At 38.5% G+C, this 12,500-nt stretch overlaps 2 protein-coding genes across 2 annotated transcripts in view; one reads left to right on the forward strand and one right to left on the reverse strand.

Moving 5' to 3' along the window:
- The window catches only part of LOC137999864 (transmembrane protein 184C-like), a 9,039-nt gene extending 7,123 nt beyond the window's left edge, over positions 1–1,916 (reverse strand). The window contains exons 1-2 of the mRNA XM_068845818.1: positions 1,533–1,916; positions 218–254 (exon numbers count right to left, since the gene is read on the reverse strand). Of these exons, the coding sequence (XP_068701919.1) occupies positions 218–254; positions 1,533–1,816 (321 nt within the window). The 5' untranslated portion in view covers positions 1,817–1,916. The remainder of the gene's footprint in view (positions 1–217; positions 255–1,532) is intronic.
- Positions 1,917–2,015: 99 nt separating this feature from the next.
- LOC137999868 (electron transfer flavoprotein-ubiquinone oxidoreductase, mitochondrial-like) lies at positions 2,016–12,171 on the forward strand. Its single transcript, XM_068845822.1, has 14 exons — positions 2,016–2,143; positions 2,216–2,314; positions 2,436–2,588; positions 3,004–3,080; positions 3,416–3,497; positions 4,580–4,698; positions 5,138–5,215; positions 6,155–6,301; positions 7,615–7,680; positions 7,853–7,927; positions 8,130–8,180; positions 8,919–9,011; positions 9,555–9,723; positions 10,705–12,171. The coding sequence occupies exons 1-14, from the start codon at positions 2,098–2,100 to the stop codon at positions 11,271–11,273; spliced, it is 1,824 nt and encodes a 607-aa protein (XP_068701923.1). The 5' UTR covers positions 2,016–2,097; the 3' UTR covers positions 11,274–12,171.
- Positions 12,172–12,500: the final 329 nt, after the last annotated feature.

A 12,500-nucleotide genomic window follows, 5' to 3' on the forward strand; every position in this document is an offset into this window, starting at 1 on the left:
AAGTTCTGACTTAGGAGGCATTTTACAAGAATGATTTTATCTCCACAACTTATTCCAGTTAGCTTAGAAACAGGTTCAGTTTGAAAAGGGGGCAGACTGACCATTATCACAAATTTAGCACCATTTCAGAAAACATCTAGACAAATCCTCTTGAGAGACATGTCAAAGATTTACTTTTATAATGACAGAATCTTATTTGTCACTAGCAAAAACTTACACTGTCTGTTGCATAAATTGGCACCATCCAAAGAATTCTAAAAGAGTCAGACCATAAAATTAACACTATTTTTATTATCATTATTACTACTATGATGATGATGATTATTATTATTTATCAACCTGTGAATTAGGTTGCCCTGATAAATCCTTGGTTGCACATTAGGAAACCCCCCCCCTCCCCTCCCTACCATTAACTGCACTCTGTGTTGAGATGCAATCACATGGTGATGGAGCTTGAGTTTCCCAAAGTTCTTAGTGTGTACCTGTAGTTTTTATTGGAAGTCTGGGTTTAAAGGGAGGGTTCCATGTCTATGCGCACGGGCAAACTGTCACGTCAGCCCACTTAATTCCAAATTTTGTTATTGAAACAATGGCCGTTTTTATACTAGAGACGCATAATTCGTCTGAGACGAACTTGGGCAAACATTTTTTATGCGTCTGTTAAATTCGTCTAGTATAAAGACGGCCGCAAGACGTATTATGCGTCTGGACGAAGAATCTATTTTAGTGCGTCTTCGAAGACGCACTAAACTGGAAAGTTCGTCCGGACACATTATGCGTCTAGTGCCCGTCTTTATACTAGACGAATTTAACAGACGCAGAAAAAATGTTTGCCCAAGTTCGTCTAAGACGAATTATGCGTCTCATATAGTTCATCCCGTCTTTACACTAGACGGATAACATGAGAGACGCATAATTCGTCTGGACGGATTATGCGTCTCTAGTATAGAAACGGCCAATCTAAGGCACTGATGCAGGGAAAGGAAGCAATGCCATAGAAGTGGAATTACTCATTGGAATTCCTTTTGCAATCATTTCCTTTGTGTTATGAACCTACTGTACGTGAATAGATAAATCGTGCATTATGACAACTTGTGCGCAGAATAAAATTTTCAGCCCGTAATTTGACCGTCTCAACAAAATTTGATATTTTGAATTTCTGAAAAGATTGTGTGCGGCAGTTGAATCAAAGTGAGTTTAGATTTATGACAGAAGTCTCTTTCTCGTACTCGTCAGCCCAGCGAATGCAAAAAAAGAGACCTCTGCTCTCAGGGAACCCAAAAGTGCATGACCTCACCATATCTTTTCATCTTGAAGACATTTCACTTCTAAATGTACTCAAAATTTATGAAATATATGTCAATTTGTTGATCATGCATTTGAATACGAGCCACTTGCAGAAATGTAATACAAAATGCATCAGATATCACTGAGGCCATGTTGGACGACCAAAACACAGAAATAGTGATTATGTTTTGGATGTCCTAATTTTTGATATTCCAACATGGTCGCCGGTCACGTGTGCTTGATACCTTACAATCCGTTTTTGCAGTTCTGGTTGAGTATAGTTCACCAAATGTTGGAGAATTCCCCAGACGGAAATAGGTATTGTCAAGAAAACAAAACATCCTGCCACGAACCAAGCCTCCACATGAGTCTGAGCTCGACTTTTGTGCAATTCCCAGACTGTTAAGGGTAGAGCAAAACACAAAATTACAAAGTAAACAGAAATAACGACCGGTCTCAGCCATCTCCGAATATTGCTCCGATTGCATTGCATGTAGCCTCTAAAGGAACAGCATGTTGTTCTGGCCATTTTTTTAGAGCTCCCTTCTTTCTATTTTAAAAGAAAAGGTTTCCATGATAAAATTTCTGCACTGTCCGCAGAAATGGCTGCCCGAGTTTCCGTTGTTTATTGAAAGCTTCGGCTTCTCTTCGGGATCATTCGCGAGATCTTCGGAATCGCTCGACGTCAGCAAACTTGTTCAGCGGTTAAGCACGAAAAAAATGACCTTTGGAACAGTGACACAGAAGCACAGTGCTGTTGTGTGTTTTGAGAACTTTGATGAACTTTTCAGCCTCCTGATCTGTCTGCACATGTGGAATCATCGGATTCGGAGTATCACTAGAGGTGCTCAAAGAGGTACTTTATCACCTTAATTTCAGTTTGACTTGTTACGCAATCTGAAAGCACTAAATTCTCATAAATTTACAGCGTTGCCGATCTTCCGATGCCGCTACTCAAGTGAAGCAGTTCCGAAAATTACAACACATTACACGATTGTACCTCGAGAATCTGATACAAGATGGAAAGGTATGTTATGTAAAAAAATGATTTTACCTTTTGCTTTTGTAATTGTCGTTGATTTAGGTTTTTTTTAACAGACTGTAGAAAGTTTTGAAGTTGTATCACGTTTTCCGTTTTGTGCCCGTAGATGTAGACATGGAAAGGTTTTCCGACGAAGCGGATGTTGTAATAGTCGGTGGAGGGCCGGCTGGCTTATCGGCAGCCATCAGACTTAAACAACTAGCAGAGGAAAAGGGGACAGAGATCCGAGTTTGCCTTGTAGAGAAAGCCTCCGAGATAGGTGAGACTCAATTCGTGTTTAGTTTGAAGTTTTGCCTTGTAATCACCCACAGATTAATATTGGTTTATCGTTATGCAATCGCAAAACATATGATAAATTGTTACAAGTGTTATTTGCAGTTTGTGAATCAAATAATATACGAGTAAAACAGTATATATTTTATGTTTTTTATTTGGTGTAAAAAAAATTTTTAACCGTAATTTTTGTTTGGCTTATGTAATAGTGGCCGATGTGATTGCGTGACAGATTCACACCTCCGACCCTCCTCTACAGTTGTAAACAAATGCAACAGTTCAACCGTGAAAATCACACCACCAAAATCAATCATTAATTTTTTCAAATTTATGATATAGAAAAGTGTTAATTAAATTCTCAACATTAACTTTAATTTGAGTAAACCCTTTTTATAATTTAGGTGGACATACTTTATCTGGAGCTTGCCTAGAGCCACGAGCTCTGAATGAGCTGATGCCTGATTGGAAGGACAAAGGGGTAAAGTTAATATAACAGTTAAGAACTATACTAATAACCATAAGAAGACGTTTTTCACATGCATTTTGTTACATAATGAGATCTGACTCTAGTCACACAAATTTGAAAATGTTGAATGAGTTTTAATCTTTCCTGGAATTCTGTGTGACAAACCTAAAAATTCAAGGGATAAAAATGTGATCATAGTAGCACATTCACATTTGAAAACTGTAAATGATTGAGATATGCATTTCAGCAAAGTTTTCCAAACTTCACTCTTACTTGATGGCCAATCTAAAAAAAACTGCACCACAGTCTGTTGTAAAACTTATTAAATTTTAGTTTTGTTTTATTAGGCTCCCCTCAACACACCAGTAAAGGAAGACAAATTTGCAATATTAACAGAGAAAAGCAGAATCCCTGTTCCCATATTATCTGGTATGTTTAGGCTATTGGTTTCTTGTTAAACTTTTATTCTTGTATTTTTTTCTTGAAAAAACCAGAAAAATTTATAATGATGTCAAGAATACATAAACCAAAAGCAGAGACATGAAGTTCTTTAATTCTCCACAGCCTTTGCCAAGCCTTGACAAGCCTTGAGAGTCATTGAAAATTTATTTTGAACTGCAATCTCGGTCACAAAAGTTGTAACACAGATAGAAATTTGCCTTCTCTTTCCCTTCAATGTTGATGTTCATGGGTTTGAGTGTAAAACAGTCTAAAACCCACCTGGTAAACACAAATTGAAGGGAGGGAGGAGGAGGGATATGTTATTAAACTGCATAATGGCTTTTGAACAGTGAAAACAATGCTGAAAGGTGTCACTCAGTGCTTGTATAACACTTATTATGGGCATGCTAATGCACTCAAAAATAAACACTTAATGACTGGTCCCAAGGGAAACAGTTCATTTTGTTTTCCGAGAATCTCAATGTTTCCCCGAGGCACAGCCAAGGGAAACATTGAGATTTGTTTATACATAGCACTTGTAAAAAGAAAAACGTGGAAGGGCAACAGCAACGGTGGTTGTCGGTCAACATTTTCCGGTAACGGTGCACTGTTACCCTTTGACGTCATAGATTTTGCACTGTTGCCCGCTCAGAGACTTTTGGCGGGAAATAGTTTTATTGTTAGATGTCATGTGACCTCGAAGTAACCGATGAGAGTGCGTTCTGCTGGCGGAAAAACTCAGCTATGTAACTTACAATGAATGTTGTTTCCTGGAAACTGAATGAAGAGTGATTGCAAGAATCCCAAACATATAATGACTTTTATTTGAATTAGATAAAGAATATTTAATCAGAAGCCAAAGGTAACTTTTCTTAGCATCTGATTGGATTGTGAGAGCACATGAAAACACACAAATTTTAAAGTGTTTGCACTTTTGGTATTGTCAATGTCAGTGTTACCCTAAGGTAAATGTAAACTGGTTAAGTGTTTGATTAACTATTGATGTATCAAATGAAAGAAATAAGGGGAGGTTGTTCAGAATTCAAATTTGTTGTTTGTCTTTTGCACAGGTTTACCAATGTATAACCATGGAAACTACATAGTTAGGCTTGGAAACTTTGTTCGGTGGTTGGGTGAACAGGCAGAAGCATTAGGCGTAGAAATATACCCTGGATATGCTGCTAGTGAAGTGAGTTCATTGAAATGCGTCTGGTTAATGACTGCTTTGAATGTTTCATCCGTGAAAACGAGACAGTAAAAAATATCATCAATAATACACACTGCTGATGGTGACCTAATTATGGAGTTACAGTGTACAAGTACATGTACAAGCATGGCTTCTAATATGAGCTGTCGATTTGAAGAATTTGTTTTTAGGGAAAATTGCATGTAGTCCAAACCTAATGCACTTGCTTAGAAGAGAAAACTTGCAACAGTAGTTGAGCTTGTCTTCTTGTTTACAACGAAACTGTGTTTCAAAAACTTCCACCTTTGCTGATGCCATTGATTAATTTAAAAGAAACCACGCTGCTGCCTTGATTGATGTTATGGCAGATGGATATTACATGTACCTTATTTTCCTCATCATAATTATGATAATCGTACCTAATGTATATTGTATGACATAGGTTTTGTACCATGAGGATGGTAGTGTTAAAGGCATTGCAACAAATGATGTTGGAATTCACAAAGATGGCTCCCCTAAGGTACATATGTACATGAGCTACAAGAATAGGAAATCGTATGAACGGAACTGTTTTTTGTGATTTATGGGCACGAGTGATGTTTTGAAAGTTCTAAAATTGTAGGCGAGTGCAATTTGAGACACAAGTGACCATAAACCACAAAATGCATAAGCAAGTTCATACAATTTATTTATTTTATACTCAACAAAATCACTTCGTTGCTTTGTTTCCTTAGCAACTTCCATATTGCACTTTACAACCTACAAATGAATGTATTTAATGCATTCGTCATTGACTAATCAGAAATGATGTCACAGTGGTATTTTGTTGAGTATAGAATAATAATATTGAAAGGATAAATTATGTTTTTGATGACTTCTGCTGCGAGCTGTTGTTTCTTGTACTTGAATGTTATCAATAATAATAATAATAATTATTATTATTATTTTCAAATTATACAAGGAATGGCATTATGTAAGGAGATGAGGGTTCTTGGATAGTAATCCTTTCAGTGAGTTTATAATGTTAAACCCAGGTGCTAGATAATTGCCTCAAACATTAACGTCTGGATAGTGGCAATTCACTCACATTACGTGTCAAAATTATAGAGAAAAAAGGTCAGATAACATTTTCCATGACAAAGTAGATCTTCAACCAAGGTTAGCCACAGTAGGCCAATAGGGTTGTTGTCTGTTATTGTGAATGGAAAGTGAAATGGGGGTTGCTGGAACATGCTTTCATTCAATCTAAAAACTTTTAGGGTGGTGTTCGCGACAACAATAACAATCTCTATTGGTACCAATGCAATAGAAGTTAATTAGGTTACAAAATAACTAAATTTTGTACAAGGTGCCCACAATAACCATGAGGGCTAAAGGAGCCAGGCAACCAAATATGAGGGATGTTTTCCTCAATGAAACTTCATGTACATGTAACTTGTTATCCTTGTTTACCACTTAGCCTACATTTGAACGTGGTATGGAACTACATGCTAAAGTGACCTTGTTTGGTGAGGGATGTCATGGCCATCTTGCAAAGAATTTGTACAAGACATTTAATCTGCGAGAAAACTGTGACCCTCAGACGTATGCTATTGGTCTTAAGGAGGTAATGACAACAAGCCAATTGGTTCGTATAATTTGATGTCTTTAGTCTGACAACCACCAAATGACATGGGCAAATGCAATCAGCTAATCAATGTAAGAAAATTAATAATAATAATAATTATTATTTTTAGTTTTAAATTTTTTTTGTTATTTAATCACTTTCACCATAAAAAATAACCACGTAAGATATCCAAAATACATAGACAAGGCTGCTGCCTAACAAAATTTTCGGGGAGCCCTTCACGGTTAGTAGCCCAAGTCATTTTTTCAAGAGCCCAGAATTAATTAATTCCAGCTGGGAAAGTGAGGATGAATCAAGTAAGGCGGCCGTTCGGGCTACTTGTTCAGAAATTTGGTCGCCTGCGCTCGCACATAAGGCACCCCAGGTGACCGGCCGACCGTTAGGCAGCAACCTTGCATACTAGATATACAAACTAAACACAAAGAAACAGGCTGTGGTGGGGGTCGCACAACAGAGCGAGGCTCCAAATTAAGTGTGCCCTAAATAATTAAAAAAAAAAAAAAATAATAATCATAATAATAATAAAGATTCTTCTTCCTCTTTCCTATGGCTTTACTTCTACCAGAATAGGAGGGACCCAAGAGAAGGTTAAGTGTCATTCAGGAACATTTCCGAGTTGCACTAGTCTATTAATTTCATCTTATCACAGCTGTGGTTCAGTTGGTTGAGTACCGGGCTGCCATTTGGGAGGTCGTGAGTTCAACTCTGGCCCAACCAACACTCAGAGTCTTTAATTAAATAACTGAGGACAAAGTGCTGCCTTAAGTTTGAAATGACATCTGCAAATGGTTAGACTCTCTAGTCTTCTCTGATTAGGAAGATAAACCATAGGCCGCATCTCACAATTCTTCTTCAATGTTCATAACCCTGTGGGATGTAAAAGAACCCACATACATGCACTGCTTGCAAAAGGGTAGGGCATGGAGTTCCGGGTTGTTGTGGTCTGTTCTCTGTGGTGTATCATACTTGGGAGGTTAAATGCTTGGAGATAATACTGTAGCTACATCAAGCTACTCTAAAATTCAAAGGTAAACAAAGATGTGATGATGATGATGATGATGACAAGAGAGCTTTCAATTAGAAATTCATTTGAACCAAGAAGGAAACAGGCCATGAAAAAGCCTTTTCCTATTTTTGAGCATACTTCTTTTGGCCCATCACTTTAAGCCCAGCATTGGAGAATTCATCTTCTGTCTCCTGTTGCTAAAACATGGCCTTCCAGGCTAAATGATTAGAAGACGTCACCTACTGAAGTTGAGTTTGTCATTATTTTTATGTTCCACTCATTGTAGCTGTGGGAAGTTGCTCCGGAGAAACATCACCCAGGACTTGTGGAACATACAGTTGGCTGGCCTCTTGTAAGTGCCAAATAAAGTCGATATCAGTTTTACGTGTAGGTTTGCCAGGTCATTGTAGCATTGACTGGTACCTTTGGACATTAATTTTGAAGGGATAGAGCTTTATAAGTCTGTACTGTTGGTAGTTAATCTGACTTCATTGATTTATTTCCAAGTGTTTGTTCTATTGTAGGACAAAGACACATATGGTGGTTCCTTCTTGTATCATCTTCAGGAAGATTCACCTCTGGTTGCTGTTGGTTTTGTGGTGAGGATTTGACATGTCTTAAACGGATTGTTGTTCACAGGTGTTTTTGCAAAATCATCATTGCTCCTATTTGCTTATAACAGAGGAGAAGGCAACTATGTTATTTGGCAGATACGTTTAATTAAAAGCCTTCAGATCCTTACACTTACATGTATGTTGAGGTGTTCTTTAATCCCCATTAAGTATTTTTTTTGCTCCTTAGGTTGGTTTAGATTATGGAAATCCTTACTTATATCCATTCAAAGAATTTCAGGTAACTTTTGCATATGTCCAGATGAGTGTAGTCAAGGATTTTGAAAAAGCTACTCAAACTTGCGGGATTCTTGCGGGAATCGTGACATATGACCACTTGTGTCATGTACGAACAATACGCCACCCAGTTCCCGGATGTAGTGGTAGTAGAATATTGATTGTACAAGTGAACATTTTATTTCCTGGTAAAACACTCTCGTCCATATGATAATATTAAATACATAACAATGGGTCGTTTCAGTTTTCTTTTTTATTCTTTTTCATTAAGTTTGTCCTAAGGAAAGATGTTTTATTGCATAATTTGAAAGGGGTGTTTTGCATTAACTAGCACTGTTGAAAATGCTGAAAACGGTGCTAAATTTGGTATTTATGAAAAGTTTGTCACTCTGGTCCAAGGCTAGTTGTAGTTTTGCAGTCCAAGATAAAGCTAACAAGTGACCTTCTTTTGACCAAAACAATAATTATTGTGTCAATGAAGGCATTTTAATTAAAAGAAATCACATGTTCTGAGAGGAAACAGCATATTGTTATCGTCTCTGGCCCTCACATTTAATTGTGTATTCATTGCCTACAAACAGGTTCTAATGCAGAAAAAGGTGAAGAGGATTCTGCTTGCAAATCTTGCTTTTAACTCAGTTATGCCCAGCAGACTGTGTGGGCATCTGTTAAATTAATTCAAAATCTGTGGACAGTGGGTTGAAGATTAAGGAGAGCCTTTGATTTTATATTGTGTTTCCAGCGTTTCAAGCACCATCCATCAGTCAAACCAACATTTGAAGGAGGCAAGCGGATTGCTTATGGTGCGAGGGCCCTTAACGAGGGTGGCTTTCAGGTGAGGTCAACCGTGGCTGTTAATCCACTCAACAGATTTTTTTTTAATTTTGCAGAGAATTTCATCTTGGCCTTCTGATCACTTTCTAGCGATACAAAATGGGGGTCACCAAGTCAATCCATTAGAACCAATCAGCTGAATGAACTTAATAGAAAATTACATCGTGCATTCTTTGATCGCATCTGACGTCATGGCGGTCATGTCTATGGGAAGAACAATAGCGAAAAAGTCTTTTGGGAATTTGACTCTATTATTATGCAAAACTTAAGCAACATTTTTCTATTGTTTTAGCACCAACATGGTCGTCTTATCACCTGAGAGCAATCAAAGAATTGACAAAATTTCACTAATCTTTTGATTTGTCTTCCTTTTCTTAATAACGTTTTTAATAAGTGAGTAATCCCATGATTTTTCGTGTAATTTGGTATTATTTGGGCATAGCTTATTTAAACCAAAGTGCTCTCGAAATCATGTTATTACTTACGCAAATTCCTCATTTTAAACACTCTGTCAGTTGTTAAAGTGTAACGGTGTTTGTTTCAGAGTATTCCAAAGCTATCGTTCCCTGGTGGCCTACTTATTGGCTGCAGCCCTGGATTCATGAATGTTCCTAAAATAAAGGGAACTCACACCGCAATGAAGTCTGGGATGATTGCCGCCGATTGTGCATTTGAGGCGATTACAGATGAGAATTTCTCTTCTTCCACAGAAGGTACCTGCTGCGCATGTTATGACGTCATTGCTGAGCGGTTTCAATCTTCCAGGGAATATCCAATCTCGATCACAGAGCTCTTCTCTTGACTGAGGAAGAGAAGAGCTCTGGGAAACCTTGAAACGAAGTGCCTTCTTATTGGTTTTCGCGAAGAACAATCAACAGCGTCTCTAATTTGGTGCATTCATGTTAGCACGAGGATTGAGCAGGCGCCGTAAGGTTCAAATAGCCATTTTTTGGCTATAAGAACCCTACGGCACATGTTCTCCTACACAGAGTTTCCCAGAGCCTTGGGTCGATCCGAGGCTCTGGTGACGAGAATGGAGAATATCGGTCGAGATTTCGCATTTCCTGTGGTTTTGATTCACTATGTGGACTTTGCGGGGTACTGGTGAACGGAGTTGTCTTCCCTCCGGAAATTCCTTTTTCCTTCCCTACTTTTCTCTTATCTTTATCAGCAATTTTCTATTAATCTTGATTCCTTTAAAGTATTCTACAACACCACGTTTCCTTTTCACATGTCTGCTCTGGCATGTCTGATGAAAAGAAAACTTGTCTGTCAAACGATAAAACACAAGTTACTGATCTGGGTAAAGTTGCCGTGATTTGCTACCGTAGATCATCTTTTGACCCCCCCCCCCCCTCCCTTCCCCCACTTTTCTTTTCAGAGGAAGAAAGTTATTAACCCCCCTCCCCAGCCCTACCCTCTCACCTTTAATTACTCACGATAGTAACACTTCTTTATTATATGGCTAACTCCGTGAGCGGGCAAGATGTACCAAAGCCCGCGTTGTGATAGGCTACCCGAGCCATCTTGCCCGCTCGGGATTTCTCGCTTGGTCCCACAAGATCAAAGGAGGAGCCTTAATAGAGGATTTACGGTAATCCGAAAAACTCATTTGCCGAAGGTTGACTAATCTGCTTGCCGCAGACAAATCAAGAAATTGTCCTCAACTCCGTTTTGGTTTTTTTCTTTCTCAGGTCTCTTTGTTGAATCTTATGAGTCTCGACTGAAGGAGAGCTGGGTCTGGAAGGAACTTCAAAGCGTCCGCAATATCAGGCCTTCTTTTCACAGTCCCTTGGGGCTATACGGTACCATGGTGTACACTGGAATTTTCTACTATATCTTACGCGGCAAGGAACCTTGGACACTCCGAAGCCCCAAACCTGATGCTGAACATTTAAAACCTGCCAAGGAATGTACACCCATCGAGTACCCAAAACCCGACGGAGAAGTCAGTTTTGATTTGCTTTCGTCTGTGGCTCTAAGCGGAACAAATCACGAGGGGGACCAGCCGGCTCACTTAACCCTCCGGGATGACTCCGTACCGGTCAATAGAAACTTGGCAATCTATGACGGTCCCGAGCAGAGGTTTTGCCCCGCGGGGGTGTATGAATATGTCCCCAAGGAGGAGGGGGACGGGATGAGGTTACAGATAAACGCTCAGAACTGCGTGCATTGCAAGACATGCGACATTAAGGATCCAAGTCAGAATATTAACTGGGTTGTACCTGAGGGAGGAGGGGGACCGGCCTACAATGGAATGTGATTGGATTGATTTCCAAAGTGGTTTAATTGTCCTTTTAAAATATTTCTTCAAGCTTACAAACTGGGAGGATTTTTTTGTCTACGTCTCCTACACCTTGCTAAGGTGTTTGGAAAAAAGTTATGGACCGAGTTAGTCGTGGGTGTAATTAGGATGATATCGTTTTTACGAGGATGTTTTGGAATTTATTTTTGGATTTCTTCAAGTTTGCAACAGGAAATAATTTTTTTGGCTAGATTTCCTTAACCTAGCGAAAGCATTTCAAAAAAGTTATGGATCGAGTTAATTGTGGGAAGCATTGGGATGGAACTTTTTTCATGGGGAAAAAGTAATGTTCTGGGATCGGTCTTTCGATTGCTTTGAAAAGCATTTTCCGAAAACTCAACTTTTGCCAGACGGAAGACTGTAAAATTATTCTCTTTTGATGCTTCTTACTTTTAAAATAATTATTAATATTCAAATTTCTTTCTCTTGCATACCTTAAAAGCCAAAGAAAATTCTCTCTGGCCAGCCATGGAAAAGTTAAATTCGTAGTTCGAAAATGAATGAGGTTAAAACTATGTTAAGTAAAATATTTCCAAATATGGCGTAACATACTCTGTAGTTAATTAAGGACGGTGCCACCTAATAATAAGAAAAATTTTCCCGCGGTATGAGAGCGCAGAAAAGTAGATCTTAGTTTGGGTTATTGGAATTTGAAATGAAACAAGGGGGAAACCATGCATTTTTCGGAGATAGTAAGGTTCGATTTTTGAAAAAGTGGACTCTTAAATTTTTTTTTTGCGAAAACAAAGAAACGCAAGATTTTTCACAGGTGTTATCGACACAAACGTTTACTTGCAGTAAAACAACAGGAACGCCAATGAAATATCTCCAAAATAAATAGCAAATTGCAATCGGATTATTCTTTAAATGTTTTTTATCACAAAGCCGTGACAACATAGCCATTTTTGTGCTTGACAGCCTTCCTCTGTAGTCACTAAAAAGCGGCCCCAAAATTTAATCCCGACTTCAATGGGCCGCATCACGCGATTTTTAAAGGTAAATTGGTTTTCTTCAGGGTTTTGATTTTTCAAATTTTGTCACTCCCCTCCCCCGTGAATAAAGACATTTGCAACTGTTTTTGTGGTGCACTCTAGGATGAACACAAACAAGAAGGTTTCGCAGTTTTTTTGTGTGGATATTTCCTTGCTTCTTTGGGAAGATTGGATCTTTTTTCGGAAAGTAGTT

The sequence above is a fragment of the Montipora foliosa genome, chromosome 4 (assembly GCF_036669935.1).
Source record: "Montipora foliosa isolate CH-2021 chromosome 4, ASM3666993v2, whole genome shotgun sequence".
Taxonomy (NCBI): Eukaryota; Metazoa; Cnidaria; class Anthozoa; order Scleractinia; family Acroporidae; genus Montipora; species Montipora foliosa.

Coding starts and splice junctions, on each gene's coding strand:
- LOC137999868 (XM_068845822.1), top strand. CDS start 2,098: ATGTGGAATCATCGGATTCGGAGTATCACTAGAGGTGCTCAAAGAG. Junction 4,699..5,137: donor CTGGATATGCTGCTAGTGAA/GTGAGTTCATTG, acceptor TGTATGACATAG/GTTTTGTACCATGAGGATGG. Junction 8,181..8,918: donor ATCCATTCAAAGAATTTCAG/GTAACTTTTGCA, acceptor TTGTGTTTCCAG/CGTTTCAAGCACCATCCATC.